At 42.1% G+C, this 17068-nt stretch overlaps 2 protein-coding genes and 1 pseudogene across 2 annotated transcripts; 1 reads left to right on the forward strand and 2 right to left on the reverse strand.

The window, feature by feature from the left end:
• The window catches only part of LOC126488865 (olfactory receptor 51H1-like), a 20681-nt pseudogene extending 15133 nt beyond the window's left edge, over positions 1–5548 (reverse strand).
• On the reverse strand, positions 5525–9740 carry Or52m1 (olfactory receptor family 52 subfamily M member 1). Its single transcript, XM_050122631.1, has 2 exons — positions 9507–9740; positions 5525–6611 (listed from the first exon to the last, which is right to left on the reverse strand). Exon 2 carries the CDS (start codon positions 6554–6556, stop codon positions 5603–5605), a length of 954 nt encoding a protein of 317 aa, XP_049978588.1. The 5' UTR covers positions 6557–6611; positions 9507–9740; the 3' UTR covers positions 5525–5602.
• A 5831-nt stretch (positions 9741–15571) lies between these two features.
• Positions 15572–16531, forward strand: LOC126488859 (olfactory receptor 52M1-like). The gene has a single exon (XM_050122630.1). It carries the CDS (start codon positions 15572–15574, stop codon positions 16529–16531), a length of 960 nt encoding a protein of 319 aa, XP_049978587.1.
• The last annotated feature ends 537 nt before the right edge of the window (positions 16532–17068 follow it).

Below are 17068 nucleotides of genomic sequence, written 5' to 3' on the forward strand. Positions count from 1 at the left end.
AAAATTTTAAAAAAATAAATAAAAAATAAATTAATGGTTGAGTGTCACCACAACATTAAAGGGTTGTAACATTAAAACGATTGAGAACCTCTGATCTAAATGAATAATTTTAAATCTCTTCTTTATTTTAAAAGTATTTATACGCTATATGTTTGTCCCCTTCCCCCAACTCCACTTTCTCTGTTAGTCTTTCTTTGGGTAGCCATCTCTCTCTCACACACACACACACAAAAAAAAAAAAAAAAAAGACACAGAGACTTATAATTAATTATAAAAGCTCAGCCTATAGTTTAGGCTTGTTCCACCAGCTCTTATAACTTAAATTAACTCGTTCATATTAATCTATGTTTTGTCTCATGGCTTTTTACTTTTCTTCCTTCTTGCATTTCCTGTCTCCTCTTTGTGTCCTCTGGCATCTCTCCAAGCCTTAATTCATTTCTTCTTCCTCTTTCTTTGCCTAGAAGACCTACCTAACCCCTTCCTGCCTAGCTATTGGCCATTCCACTCTTTATTAAACCAATCAGAAGTCAACTTGGCAAAGGCACATCTTCAAAGTACACAAAAAATTATCCTACAATATTTTCCTCTTTTGTCTAAATAAAAAGGAAAGGTTTTTTAACTTTAATACAGTAAAACTATCTACAATAATAACAATTGTCCAAATTAAAAGGGAAGAACTTAACTTTAACAAAGTAAAACTATACACAATAAGAACAATTTTCAAGTAAGAATTATATTTACAGCATCCAGTCCATACGCATTTTGCAAATTTGGAGCGAGTACTATATTATCTATCCTACCTTAGTGAGTCCAAATTTTTATACCTAAATCACTTTTTTTATCATATCTTGTATTACCAACCTAAAAACATCTTTTTGGACATTAGAACATGCTCTTAGAAAAACAACTCAAATTTTTATGTCTCTCAACCTTATACATTTTATATCTTTTGTAAGTTTCTTTTCTGAATTTGGTAACAAAGGAAAACTATAACTAAAACTATCTCATCTTCAACTCCATCAGAGACCTGAGAAGGATAAAGTATTGAGTAAATAGGAAGTTCAGAGCAAACCACTTCCAAAACTAAAAAATAACAGAGGTATCTGCCTGCCTGAACAGTCACTCCAAGGTTCCTCTGCAACATTAGGGCATCCGTCTTCAGTCTATGGATCTAAAATATATGACAGACTTTTCTGGGAGACATGAATTTTTAAGTACTGTCCTGCCTTGTCTTGGCAAAGTTTGGCAGTTTTCTTCTTTTGTGTCCTGTCCATTTGGACAGCATACTGCCAACACTCAATCAAGAGCAGTTTCATGTCCAAATGGCTAACATTTGCCACAAAGAAAGCAAACTCTATATGGAGGTTCCTCAATCCCTATCATCCTTTTTTGAAGTAAATTAGTGCTGCCAAGAGCAGACGTGTCTCACTGTCATAAAAAGCCTTTTTTTTTTTTTAGAGTTTCTCTGTGTAACAGTCCTAGCTGTCCTAGAACTAGTTCTTGTAGATCAAGTTGGCCTCAAACTCACAGAAATCTACCTGCCTCTGCCTCCCAAGTGCTGGGATTAAAGGTGTTTGCCACCACTGCCTGACTTGAAAATTCTCATGTTATTAAAGCATTTTAAATGCCATATTCTGAAGGTCTTTGAAGTGTTTGAAAATCACCTGTCTAAAATATATATAAATATGCGTATATATTATCTATAAATATATAAATAAACTTAACATGACTATAAGTTTGATTATTATAGATAACTAATGACTAACATGTATTTCTGTATTATTCTAAATAGCTTTCAAAGACTAAAATTTTACATTTTTAAACAAACTATATAGGTACAATACCTTAAACAAAAAGAGAAACATATATGCAGTATAATAAAAATAACCTTAAATTTATATCAATATATAAAAATCCATACCAATATAAAACATTTTAGACTAGTGTTTATTCAAATTAGACTCAACAGTCTACTCTTTTATTCCATCATTTCTTTATTATATTCCCCTTTTTCCCTTTAGAAATAGATTCCTGAGTCTGATCTCTTTTATTTAGCTTCCTCCCTGACCATGACCAGGAAAAATTTGTAACCAACCTTTTAAGTTGAGAGCATAGCCCCCAGTCCCTGGCATCCAACCCAGCTCCCAGGTCTGGAAGTTGCCTTGCTCTGGATTCGAAATTCCAGAATGCCCACAGGGTATTTAAGTGTGCTCCCAGAGGAGAAACATGTGGTTTGGGGCTCTGAATGGGCTCCCTGCTGTCCTGTCTCCCCACTGTGTACTCGACCACCCAAGAGCATCATTCTGAATACAACAATGGGTATTTTGATTCAGTTTGATTTGACCTAATTGGACTTTCTTGTGCTGGCAGAGACGCCTCTTTTCTTATTATATTTACTTAACACAGCCCCCCTAAATGATGACAAACATTTATAACCCACAAAAAGATCAAAAATTAACCATCCCACCTCTTGGGAATATAGGTGTTTTATCCTCTAGACTGCTTCCTGTTGTCTGGGAGATCTGGAACCTGAGAAAATTGAGATAATGGTCAAGTCCTGGGAAAACTAGCCATAATCTTTATGGCTCAGTCTTTGTGCAAAGGGAAAACACAAGGTCTATCTGCAGTCCTGGCTGGAATAGTCTGGAGGCTGGACCATCTCAGGCAACAACTTTGAATAAAGCTGTTCTGGATGTAGAACTCTGAGGAAACTGCAACAGAGGCACTCTGAGAGGCTGGGTCACCTGGGCTACCTGTTTTCATTGGTGTCTGGTCCCTTTACTCTAAAAACACACAGACTTTCAAAGGTAGCATACGTATCTGTATTAACACAAGCATGTTACAAGTGTTGTACACTGCTAGCCAAAAATCTTTTGTTTTATGTCTGAGCAGGTAAATATACGCCACCGCTCTTGTAGTTTGTTTTGGAAATTTTTTAGGTTTATTTCTTCATACTTGTAGTCAAGATTTTCAGAAGGTCTCCGCCTATAAAACCTGACTCTCTTTAACCTTGAAGGAATTCACAGCCTCTTGTTTGCTATAGAAACAAAAGCATAACCTCTTCTCTGATGCAATACAATTTTGAATTCCACTTTAAGGTTAAGGCATTCCTAACGTAGCTAGGCTGGTTTAATTCAGCAGTTCCTCTTCTCTCCCACATCTCTCAGCAGCCTTTGTTTGCTCATCAGCAATAAAACAATTTAAAGTCAACAAGACACCATATAGGATCCAGACTTTCTGTGTATTTTCCATCGTTACATGACTTATCATTTTTATACTATTTTATTCTCTGTAAAGACTTTATCTTATTATTTATAAACTACTTTTCTATGGCTGTCTATACTCATTTTCCTTTCTTTTTTAAAATCTATGCACATTTTTTTAAACACACTATAACCTGTTTAGAGGTTCTTTTTCCTTCTGGATCTGTCTTTACTGAGCCGCTGCAGTGTTCTCTGGTCGCGTGAGACAAATCTTAAACTGTTATATCTGCTGCTGTGTGGCTCAGCTTAGCACCTGGTGCTGGCACATGGTACTGGCCACTGGCTCCGGGCCACAGGCAGTGGCTGGTAGCCAAGTCTCTGCATACCACTGAGCCTACCCATGGTCATCAGGAAGCCATGTTTGACTCCAAGTTCTGATTTTTTTGTCTTTAAACTTTCTTAGGCCTTATGTGGATATACATGGCCAGACATTGGACACCATATGTAGTTGGCCAGCTCATAAAAATCAACATGGAGACTTATTATTAATTATGAAAGCTTGGCCTTTAGCTTAGGTTTGTCCCACTTGCTCTTTTTTTTAATATTTATTTATTTATTATGTATACAATATTCTGTCTGTGTGTATGCCCGAAGGCCAGAAGAGGGCACCAGACCTCATTACAGATGGTTGTGAGCTGGGAATTGAACTCAGGACCTTTGGAAAAGCAGACAATGCTCTTAACCACTGAGCCATCTCTCTAGCCCCCTCCCCACTTGCTCTTATAACTTAAATAAATCCATTTATATTCATCTACATTTGCCTCTTGGCTTTTTACCTCTCTTCCGTCTTGTACCTCCTGTTTCTTCTCAGTGTCCTCCCGTGTCTCTTCTGCATCTCCATTAACCTCCTCTTCCTCTCTCTCCACCCAATCTCTTCCTGCCTAGCTATTGGCCATTCAGCAAAAAGGAGGCCATTCAGCACCTTGATAAAGACACATCTTCACAGTGCACACAAAGATTATTCCACAACACTCGGCCCCTTCCTCTCTCTCTCTCTCTCTCTCTCTCTCTCTCTCTCTCTCTCTCTCTCTCTTTCTCTCTCTCTCTCTCTCTCTCTCTCTCTCTCTCAAAATCATGATGCAAAAAAGCAAAAAGTCATAGCAAACAACACAAACATACCACAACAAAATAAAACAGAAAGTACACACAAAAGAACTTGTAGTCCACTTTTCTACTCCTGGGAATAGGGCCCACCCTGGAGTGTTACTGACATAGTGAGCAATGCTTCATTGGGAATTTTTGGTTGACTTAGAGGCTTTTGAAATGTAGAGGAAGAAAAAGCCTATACAGGGGCGTGGAGGAATGCTGCTTACTACCTGCTTTCTTATACAACTCAGGACCACCTTCCCAGGGATGGCAAACACTCACAATGGGCTGGTCTCCCATATCTGTCATTAATTTTAAGAAAATGTCCCACAGGCCCATCTGAAGCATTTTCTCAAGTGAAGCTCCCTCTTCTTAAGTGGCTCCAGGTTGTGTCAAGTTGGCAAAAACACTATCCAACACAGCTATTTTCTACATGCCAGCATGTTTATAAATTGCAACTTTATTTTAAACTGATCCCTCTTAGACAGAAATCCCACAGGTGGATCAGGACTCAGGGTGGGGGGATTTGAGTGGGAAAGGAGAGTTTCTCTTCCTTGAAGCCTCATGTACTTCAGGCCCAGAGCAAAACCCACAAAGGCAATTGGCAAATACAGTCATTTTCTCATTAATCCAATAGCTTTGTTAATCCATGCTCGGTTTCCTAAGTGGTGTCTGCAGCCAGCTGTACATACAGTTCAGTGTTCTAAAACACCGGGTTCTCTCTATTATTAAAATCTGTTTTAGCAACAGTTAACTCAGGAAATATTTTTGGATCTATGGTGACTTTGAAATGAGCAAGATTTTCAAATGTACTTATGAAAGCATGTCTAGAAAAAAACTAAATACAAAGGGCTAGTAATGACACCAAAGTGTCTTATAAATTTCAATCAAATACTGAGCTAGAATGTTTAAGTCGTTTTATATGTGGATTATAGAGCAATTTTTCCTATTTCCTTATACATAACATGTGAGCAATAATACCTCATAAGATCTGAGAGTATTTATAAGAATTGTGTGGAAAGTGTGGGATTTTTAAAGTGCTATTTACTTGCTGCTGGTATCAACGTCATTGTTGATTTACCTTCTTTGCAGTTCAAACATCCTCCAGTCATAAACAGACATTTCAGAATTGTGCACTCCTTCTGGACTACAAACGCAGCTACGCAGCCCAGACTGGGTTTCCCAGAATGGGAGTCCATATTTGAATGCTTTCTTCTCCAGGGACTTACTTGAGAGAAAAGAGGAAACTGCAGTCACCTGATCTTGGTCCCTGTCTTTAGGATCTGAAGAAGCCTGTCTCGGATCTGCTTGGTCCGAACAGCATAGACAACGGGATTTAGGATCGGGGGAATGAGGAGGTAGAAGTTGGCCAGCAGCGTGTGGATTGGCGGAGGCACGCGGTGACCAAACCGGTGAATGAGGGAAGAAACAGCAATGGGAATATAGAAAATCAGAATGGCACAGATATGAGAGCCGCATGTCCCCAGGGTTTTAAGCCTGGCCTCGGGAGTGGCCAGCCCCATCACTGCCCTGAAAATCATTACGTAGGAGGCGGCAATGGCCGCTGAATCCAGAATCAACACCAGAAAGCCAATGCTCAACCCATAGACATTATTGACTCTGCTGTCACCACAGGTCAAGGCAACCACAGCCATGTGCTCACAGTAGGAGTGAGAGATGACTTGGGTTTTATAAAGAGGCAGTCGCAGACGGATCATAATCGGTAGAGGTCCAATGTAAAGAACTCCTCGGAGGAGAGCAGCCAGCCCCAAACGACCCACCACCGCCTGGGTAAGCACCATGCTATGACGCAGTGGGTTGCAGATGGCTACATATCGGTCAAAAGCCATGGCAAGGAAGATGCCTGACTCAACAGTAGCAAAGCAATGGATAAGAAACATTTGGCATAAGCAGGCATCCAGGCCAATGGCGCCAGCACCAAACCAGAAGATTGCCAGGAGTTTGGGCATAGTGGAAGTAGACAGAACCAGGTCAATGACAGCCAGCATGCACAGAAAGAAGTACATGGGCTGGTGCAGGCTGCGCTCTATCCTTACCACAGCTAAGATGGTGATGTTCCCCACGACGGCCACCAAGTACATGGAGCCGAAGGGGATGGAGAGCCAGATGTGCAGGGACTCCAGCCCTGGGATGCCGGTGAGCCAGAAGGAGCTGGGTACTGAGCAGGCATTATGAAAAGAGAGCATTTCTATTTATAAATAAAACTCATTTATGTCCCCAAATGCAGCAACACATTTTCCCCTGGAAAGAAAAAAAATAACAGTATTCTTGGACATATAATAAATATCATAAAACATACAATGATCCACAACTGTTAGAAGAAACTGTAACATTTCATACTACATTAATTTCATGTTGCATTAAAGTATCCATGTAAATTTAGCAAGCATAATCAAAAATCTGTGTTTGAATGAATGGATGAGTTTTACAGTATAATCCTCAATGAGTAATACTTTACATCAATAAATGAATTACCCTGAGGCAGGAGTGAACTCAATTGGTAATTTCTCTCTCTGGGTATATTATAAAGTGGTTTGGAGGGTCATATTAGAATGATCTTCTAATGTTCCGTTAAGGAAGCAATCTGCTTGTCAAGAGACAATACTGGGTGAAGGTTGTGCCCCAATAGACTGTTATCTAATACACACAGAGGACACACGGATGTTTGTGGAATCGGCTGAAGGGGCCATCTGCAGAGGCACAGCCAGCCTTGATGGGATTATGGAGGATGCAGATGAGCAGTGAGCATGCTTACTAGCCCAGGTGTAGTTAGCAGAACACAGTGGGGACCACTTTTCAAGAGCTGGGGCTTTTGGTAGAAGAAAATCTCCCATCCTGAACGTGCCTGGTGGGAAGGGCAGGTGAGAACAAGCGTCTGGTTTCTGCTATTGCCCCTCTCTCTCTGCCTGGTTCCTCATACTGGCAGGACCTGGCTAGAAACAGGGCTGTTCTTCACAATAACCACTCCTTAAAGAAAGCTCCCTGGAGGTGAGGTGAAGCTCAGACTTTCTAGACTCTGCGGTAAATTAATCCGGGAGTCATCACTAACTGTCTGACTTTCCTTGCTGGTTACAGCTAGCAGCTCTTCACAGCAATCTTTCAAAGCTGCAGCCTGAAGGCTTGTTCTGGGTGTTGCATGCCATGTCCCGTTGATTTGATACCAGGGTGCGAAATCAAGAATATATTCATCAAACCTCAAAGAACTTGGAGCTGTCCATCACAGGGAGCAGTGGTAACAGTACAGTTGCTGCCCTGTAAGCGTCCTGTGACTTTGTACCTCTCTCCATAAAGTGGGCTCACCCCCAAGCTCCACAGAGATTGTTAAATAGACCTAGTGTTAGCAATGCATACAAAGACAAATGATGAGTCTACCATTGGGCTGGAAGGTAGGGTCCATCACAGCTGGCCTCTGAATTCACTGGACAGGGTAGAGCAGAGCCATACCTGGGGTGAGTCTGTCTCAGTTCCCTGGCCCTATAGGCTGCCCCAATAGGTATCAGCATGGTGCATCCAGAAGGTGACCATTTCTGGGATCATCCAGACTCTCCTGTTTCCAGCCTGGTCCTGCCAGTATGAGGAACCAGGCAGAGAGAGAGGGGCAATAGCAGAAACCAGACGCTTGTTCTCACCTGCCCTTCCCATCAGGCACGTTCAGGATGGGAGATTTTCTTCTACCAAAAGCCCCAGCTCTTGAAAAGTGGTCCCCACTGTGTTCTGCTAACTACACCTGGGCTAGTAAGCATGCTCACTGCTCATCTGCATCCTCCATAATCCCATCAAGGCTGGCTGTGCCTCTGCAGATGGCCCCTTCAGCCGTCTCCACAACATCCATGTGTCCTCTGTGGGTATTAGATAACAGCCTATCGGTGCACAACCTTCACCCAGTATTGTCTCTTGACAAGCAGATTGCTTCCCTAGTGGGACATAAAGTCTGAGAGAGGCCAGCCACGGGACTGAAAAACAGGAAAAACAGCTACAATGCGAGGGCCAAGTCTAGAGAACCTTGTCCACAACGTTGAGATTTATAATTAATGGAGATTTGTTTATTTCACCCCCTGCTTCTAATCAAATTACTTCATAGCTTGTGCAGGTAACAGTAAGCAGGACTTCAATGTGGAACTTAATAGCTTTGCTTTGCTTAAATGGAAAATACGCAGAACTGACAGATGAGTGCTTTTGTGCCCACAATTCTGCACGGCTGTTGCTACTATTGCATTGATGAGAGTTATTTCAGATCCTGTCTTCCCTCCCAATGCCATGCAAGTCCCTGCACTGCTGCCCTGGGGAGGAAAGGCCCTTTTAGGATTGGGCAGACAAGTTGCACTGTAGAATCTTCCTCCCACTTCCCTGTGTCTGACCACATACAGACCTGTTTTTCTGAATAGCTCTCCTCCATTTTATCTCTCCGTGCCAGCTATTCTTAACTGTGAGAAAGGAGCTCAGGAGCGAGAGCTGTACCTCAGTGGCTGAGTGAGACTCGACAGAGCCAATCTTTTCTCCAGGGTCCTAACAGTAAATATCTCCTTAGGCCCCTCGTCAGAAGCAAGCCACGTGTGTTCCTGAATACCTGCAGGAGGGCAGGGTGCCTCGCACAGACATAAAGGTTCAGTATTGACATTAAGACACCCACCTGAGACCCCTATCCAGAGACATCCATAACCAACCACAGCACTCACTGTTCCTCACCCTGTTTACTGCTTTCCAATGGGGAAGATGCTTGTTTGTCGGCTGTTCATGATCTTTTACGGCTGAGTTGCCCATGCTATTTCCTGGCACTGAGACAGTCCTACCTTCTTCACTTGGAAAATCCCTTGCTGTAGTAATTATCATCTTAGGAAAGCCTGCTTTAACCCTTAATTAGGCCTCTTCTGTGACGGAGAATCCTCTGACCTGCCGGTATGCATGCTTCTCTGGGTGCAATGCAAGTGCCGGAGGCCAAGGGTTTGTCTGAAGCCCTCTCTGCTAGAAATGCTTGCCTGGCCTGGTCTGCTGAATGAGAAGAAAGTGCTGCGTCTCAAACACTGGAGGTGTTAAGTCTTTGCTGGCATTGGCGTGTAAAAGATTTTCCAAGCACCCTCTGTGAGGCCACTACCCTTTTAGTCCAATTCCAGGAGCATCCCTTCCCTTGGTTCTTACCGTTGAGACTTAAATGGAGGTGTGATCTAGAGTTGAATGCCCAGGAACTCCAAGTATCCTCATCAGCTGAAAGTCTTCCTGGTAGTCAGCACTCCTTTCTTGGTTCCCCTTCCTAAGATGCTTTGATCAGGTCAGAAGAGCCCAGAACTCTCTAATGCTTCAGAGACTTATAAACATTCTGCTCAACAGTCTTGGGAATACCATCTGAGAGTGGTGGAGTGGCTGGAGCCCAGCGCAGAGGGTAATGCCCAGACTTGTCCCAGGAGGAGGCACAGAGAATCTACTGCACTCCAAGCTCACCGCAGCACACCATGGCTGCTCTGGAGTGGGAAACAGGAAAGACACGCCTTCTGAGTTGCAATTTCTTAGATCTAAATCCTGCTCTGTTCTGTCCTGGCCTCCCTGGAGCTGGAAGATGTTCTAAGGATAGTATGCAGAAATCAGAAAGTCCTGCCAACTGAGTCTGCTTGGACTCAGAAGGGATGGGAGTTCCATATTTATGAAAACTGTAAATCCCTGCATTTCTCTCTACAGTATTTGGGGGGGGGCTGAATTAATACTAAGGTATATCAAAGGACAATATCAGAAAAAATAGACTTTAGAAACTTTTTCCTACCTCTGGTTTACATCATGCAGGAAGGATCCCATGTGTTCAAAAAGGAGATGGTCTACTACGTGCACATTTACATGCACTAACATTACAAAGCATGCCATTCCTTATAAAAAGTATAGCCATGCTGAGAAAGCAGTCTCTCTCATGGTATTCTAACCAGATGCTTAGGGTTATGGGGCACCATGTTCTAGAGTATGAGACAAAGAAACCTTCACAGCTCCAAAGTTTGAACCTGTGGGAACTCAAACTGTTCCAACTCTGTTTCTGCTAGTAGAAAATTAGATCATTTACCACGCGCATAATTTTGTAACTTAGGTTCTTCTCCATAAGAGAGTTGGTGAACCAAGCATGCTTAACCAGCGTTACCCCTCCCCGTCTCTACTGTTCTTTCTGCATCTGTGGGCGACATCACTCTCCTGAGCCCCACAGACACCAGCTTCCTCCTTCAGATCAGGATCAGGTAAGGTAGGAAAGAGGAATGCAGATGCAGAAAAGTCAGAGCAGGAAGGATGTGTTCTCTGCCCTCCTTCACAGCATTTTACTGCTGCAGAACCTCAGGAGGGGGGAAGCTCGCAACCTGCTGCGTTCTGTACAAGCACTTACGCTGCTTCTAAGTCTTGGTTCAATATTCGCACATCAGACAGATGAGTTCGGCCTTCGGTAAACTAAGCTTATCAGATGAGTCTTTCATAGCTGACTATTTTGTATTCAAGGCATTTTTAAGACCAATGCCTCACCCTTTAATTGGCACGTACCAACTCTCAATCTTTTCATTTTCCCAGATAGAGAAAAGTGTACATCAGATTGAAGAACAATTTTTTTAAAAAGGCCTTGCCTTACCCCACAAAATTATCTTAAATTTATATATATTCAAAAGACGCCTACATACAGCCTTGGAATCAGAAGCAAACATTATCATTCTAACCCTGTTCAGGAGATAGCACCCAACTGAAAATAAGATGATGCAGGGCACCAACTGGATGCACTGACAAGAGTTTCCTGGAACCTATGTGTTCCCAGCCGTTGGGACAGCATGCGCAAGAGCCCTTCAAACTGGCCCTGGATAGAATAGCAGTGTGGGGAAGAGAGGTGGGCACAAAATCCCACCCCAGCAGTTGACAAGTGCAGAGAGGGAGAGTCTATATTCTTTAAAGGATGGGCTGCTGGTGGGTTAAACCCTCTGGTGAAGGCCAAATATCCAAGAATATATCAGCAGCACAAGCTATATTTAACTTTTTAAAAATAAGACACAAAGTTGAGTGGCCATGGAAGGCAGAAAGGATCTGGGAGGAATGAGGGGGAAAGGGTGAATATAGTCAAGATACATTCCATTAAATTTCCAAAGATGGAGACTGGATAGACGGTTCAGAGGTTAAGAGCACTGGCAGCCTTTCCAGAGGTCCTGAGTTCCATTCCCAGCAACCACACAATGGCTCTACCACCATCTGCAATGTGTTTCAATGCCCTCGCTGGCCTGCAGTACAGGCACACATGCAGGTAGAATGCTCGCTGTATACATAATAAATAAATCCTTTAAAAAAACTGTACATAGAAATGAATTTTTTTGAAAAAATAGCAGAATTTAATCATTAAATTTATGTACACAGTTAAAAAATGATGAAAGCAAGTTTGATGCCACTAAATGTCTTCCTCACTTATGTAATGATTCTACTTAGCCCTCAGTTTGGGTTTCAGCCAATCAGCTTTGTTGCAGAACTAAACTTCCAAACCGCTAGTGAAAATGTGTTGGTCAGACCAACACAGAAATACCAAAACACAAGACAACTCTCCTTATAATTTGAAACTTTAATTTCAAGTTTATAACCTCATCAGTGGTCTCTCTGAAACTGCCCGCTGATTGTGTGTAATTCTGGAGGAAAACTTGATTGAAAGCTCGCTAGCACATATGCTAAACTGAAAATATACGGGGTCCTATCTAATTTTAGTGGTTTATATACATCTCCAAAGAGTAATGGTTCATTTTCCCATCCGTGAATGGGATTCTAATAAGGAATAAGTAAAGAGTTTTTCTAGAATCCTTTTATCTTGAGCAGAAGACCCAATATTTAGGCTCTGGGATCACACAAACGTTCCATGTTCATTTCCATGAGGAAAATGTCCTGCCGCGTTATTAGGTGAGCATGGCAATGGATGTCATCCAGCATAGCGAGTGCCAGTTCTAGCTCTTAATAGATGTAGGTCCTTGGCCTCTCCCAGCCTTAATTCTTCCTCATCCCCATTTCACTCTCCATAGTTCTTCCTGAATTTCACTCCTTTCACTGGTACCCTACCATCCTCATATCATCCCCACGTATCCTCATTCCACCTATGAATGCCCTCTGACCTCTGGGACCTCTTCTGCCTGTACCTGCCCCTAACCTTACAGTGGAGTATAACTTAGTGATAGAGCGCACGCATGGCGGCCATAGGGTCCTTGGTTCAGTCTCCAGCACTACAACTAAGAGACTATGAGACTCTCTCCTTGTACAGATGTCCACAGCCCATAGAGAAAGATCTTTTCAGTATTTTCTGAAATCATCCTTCCCATTGTCACAAATACCAAAAATCCAGAGAAAAGGGAAAAATAATTTTCAAAGTAAGTATATTGGGTACAAATTCTTTTCAAGTATTCAATTGTTTAAACTCCATAAAAATAAAAGCAAAACAAATGCCTCAAAATAAGTATATTAATTCCTTTCAAATAAAGAAGTGTTTATGCCACATAAATAATAAAAGTAAATGGTACCCTTTTTCTTATCTGTAAAATGTATGTTTTGCTTCAAGGACATTTTCCAGAAAAGTTTTCTTGATGCCATTGTGCATAGGCTGGAGAAATTCCTTAAGGAGAAAACCGAAACGGGGCTCCTCACGCTATGCCCGACCATCCTAGGAATCCAGTCTGTGCTTCTACAGATATATGATGTTGGGAAATATGTCTGTGCCTCTGCATATGAAGGGAGAACTAAAATTAGCCTTCTCATTAGCCTTAGAATATTACCACACACAACTATTTCCAACTTACAAATATTTGGGTGAAACAAAAATGAACTGAAAAAAGTAGAGATTTAAAAAAAAAAGATTAAAAAAGGGGGAACTCACGCTACCAGAGTGGGAGATCCGAAATCTGAATAAAGGAGAGACAGAGAGACATAGAGAGAGAGAGAGAGAGAGAGAGAGAGAGAGAGAGAGAGAGAGAGACTGCATATTTGTCTATATGTGTGTGGAGAGATAAACCTCTGACGTCATTCCTTATGCGCCATTCCCTTTGTCTACTGAGACAGGGTCTCTCACTAGCTGAGAGCTCACCAAGCAGACTGTTGGCTGGCCATAAGCCCCAGGGAGCCGTCTACTGCCTCTCCTCTTGCCCTAGTAGTAGGATCATAGGCGTGCACCACCACTCCCAGCTTTTTTACATGGGTTATGAAGATCACACTCAGGTCCTCATGTTTGCAAAGCAATAACTTCAGCTACTGAACCATCTTCCCCATGGTGATGAATGCTTTTTGGCTGTTTGTTGATTTTTTTTTCTGTTGCTGCTGTTGTTGTTGTTGTTTTTAGAGGTAGTGAAAAGATCCTGCAATAGTTACATAGCTATCTAGGAGGATCTAGTAGTTTTCCCCACCCTTCTCTTGAGAGAGATCCTGAGGTAGGACTCTCAGAGTCTATAAGTACCTCAGTCCCAAGGGAAGCAGTCAAAGACCATCCACCAGAGGGTACGAACAAGTCTGTGTCTGGCCCTTGGAGCTCGAGTGGACAGGGAGTGAAGACTGCTCCTGAGAGGGGATTAAAGTCCAGAGGGAAGCATGCATGCTCTCTGTGAAGCCTTGGGGAAATAACCGGCTAGTTTTCAGAACCTAGATAAAGGAAAGGAAAGAAAGTGATCGTGATGGGGGCACCGCCTTCCCCTTGCTGCCAACTACATTTTCCCAGGCATCAGATAAGAGCTAACCACTGTGAGGAACGGAGCCTACAGCTCTGTGGGCACGCCCCATGGGTAAGCACACACTAGGATCAAGGAGAGCAAAGCTCCTGGAAGCACGTTTCTAGAGCAGAAACTGCTCTCTTTGTAGGGTTAGTCAAAAGCAGTAGTGGTTGAGACTTTTTTGGTTGAGTCAAAATAAAAAGAAATCACGATATAGAAGGCTTGGTGTCCTAGTATTTAGGAACTGCAGAGAAAAGTCTGGAGTCCTGCAGCCCAGTTGAGCCCCTTGTCTTAAGTTACAGGATCTCTTTACCCTGAACTGATCCCAACACAATCAGTATGTCTCTTCAATCAATATAAATTCATGCTAATGAAGCTAGCTATGACATTTCAAAATAAGACTGTTATGCGTTGGAGTCCTTGAAAGCAAAAGGCACACGATGTGCTTATAGGCCAGCCCACCAAAAACTAAGGAGCAAAGATTATGCAAAAGAGAGAGTAACCGTTCCCAAGAAGTTGAGTCTATTCTTCCATCTGTTTAAGCTTAAAATTCAGCAACCTAAAATGTGTGTGAAATCTGTGTGTGTGTCTGTCTGTGTCTGTGTGTCTATGTGTGTTTATGTATCTGTATGTATGTCTGTGTTTGTGTGTGTCTATGTGTCTGTGTGTTTGTGTGTGTTTGTGTGTCTGTATGTGTGTCTGTGTATTTGTGTATATGTATATCTGTCTGTATCTGTGTGTTTGTGTATCTGTATGTGTGTCTCTGTGTGTTTGTGTATCTGTATGTCTGTCTGTGTCTATGTGTCTGTGTGTGTTTTTCTGTCTGTCTGTATGTGTGTTTGTGTGATGCATGCACACACTGGTGAGCATGCATGTGCACAAGCACATGTGTCTCATTGTGCATAGTGACAATCAGAGACAGCCTCCATTTGCTACCATTATATTAGTAAATACATATAGTTTTAGTATAGAATTATTAGTACATATAATTTTAACTCAGTAAATGTGCAAATTAAAATTTAAGCTTTATTTATGTTGACCACATAGCTCCAACTTTTCATTAGAATAAAAATATGAAGAGGCTAATTAGACTACATTATTGATATCAATGATATTGGTCGATGATTTAAAAAAGCATATACAGTTACTGAGTAAGCATGTTACTTTTTATTTTCATTTAACTATTATTGGGATATCATTTCTGCATTTTCTTTCTCTTTTAGAAAAGTTCTCCGAAATAAACTTCCTGGGTCAAGGGTATATATTTCTATACTCCATTTGGAAAGTCAGTGACAGAAACCCTGAGCGTGCCTGTTTCTGTGTTTAGCAATGGGTATCATCATATACAATTCTTATAAATTCAGTAACAGTGATCTTTCAAGCTGCCATTCAGAATTCTTCTTTTCGTAGGTGCCACAAGTTACCAAGAATGGAAATGAGGATCTGTTCCAGAGCTGCAAGAGCCATTCTCTCTCACAGGAGCAGAAACCTGACCTCGAGAGCACCTCTGCATAGCCCCTGCTCCCAGGCATGCTCATTTCTAACAATGCCTGCTCAGTACCCAGCTCCTTCTGGCTCACCGGCATCCCAGGGTTGGAGCACCTGCACATCTGGCTCTCCATCCCCTTCAGTTCCATGTACCTGGTGGCTGTGGTGGGGAACATCACCATCTTGGCAGTGGTTAAGACAGAGCGCAGCCTGCACCAGCCCATGTACTTCTTTCTGTGCATGCTGGCTGTCATTGACCTGGTCCTGTCAACTTCTACAATGCCCAAACTATTAGCCATCTTCTGGTTTGGTGCCTGCAGCATTGGTCTAGACACCTGCTTGGTTCAGATGTTCTTTGTCCACTGCTTTGCGACTGTTGAGTCAGGCATCTTTCTTGCCATGGCTTTTGACCGCTACGTGGCCATCTGTGACCCACTACACCATACGTCAGTGCTTACCCATGCTGTGGTGGGACGCTTGGGGCTGGCTGCACTCCTCCGAGGAGTATTCTACATTGGACCTCTTCCACTCCTAATTCGCCTGAGGCTGCCCCTTTATCGAACCCAAACCATTGCTCACTCTTACTGTGAGCACATGGCTGTGGTCACTTTGGCATGCGGTGACACGAGAGTCAACAATTTATATGGAATGGGAATTGGATTCCTGGTGTTAATCCTAGACTCGCTAGCTATAACTGCATCTTATGTAATGATTTTCAGAGCTGTGTTGGGATTGTCCACCTCTGATGCCAGGTTTAAAACTTTAGGGACATGTGGGTCTCACATCTGTGCCATCCTCGTCTTCTATGTCCCTATTGCTGTCTCGTCTCTCACCCATCGCTTTGGCCATCATGTGCCTCCCCATATCCATATTCTCTTGGCCAACTTTTATCTCCTCATCCCACCCATCCTCAACCCAGTTGTCTATGCTGTGCGCACCAAGCAGATCCGAGAGAGACTTTTGCACATTATTAAGTCAGGAACTCAACCCAGGAACATATAAATATTTGGCGATGATTGGAAGAGGCTCTTCTTAAGTGAGGAAGCCCATGATATTTCTGGGTGCCACCTAAACTTTGGTGTGGATAAGAGCCTAAAAACAGAACTAATGACTATTCTGTTAGCACATGCATTTTCTATGCAGTATGAATCCGATATCTTGAAGTAGAAAAGGAAGATTAGGTGATAAGCTCCTGTACTGTAATTCCCTTTTTTAAAACCTATTTAATTTTGTGCAATGAAGCACAATAAGCTTAATAATAATAATTAATAATAATAATAATAACAAGACATGAGAGCTGAGATCATTTTATCCTTCACTTTCATGGTATCTGATTTCCTGTTTCTCTATAGCAAGGGTAATCAAGCACAACTTGTAGATAGTAGAATTCTAAAACCTTCTTAAACACAATTTACTAAATTCTTTGAACACTTTCAGATATTTATTATATTGGCAAACTTTTCAAATTTTCTTGGGTTGTCCCTATTAAAATGACATTTATCTATCAAAGATGGATGCAACATAAATATGAGAAAGTTT

Source organism: Alexandromys fortis, unplaced genomic scaffold, assembly GCF_014885135.2.
Source record: "Alexandromys fortis isolate MF-2015 unplaced genomic scaffold, M_Fortis_MF-2015_v1.1 scaffold_209, whole genome shotgun sequence".
Taxonomy (NCBI): domain Eukaryota; kingdom Metazoa; phylum Chordata; class Mammalia; order Rodentia; family Cricetidae; genus Alexandromys; species Alexandromys fortis.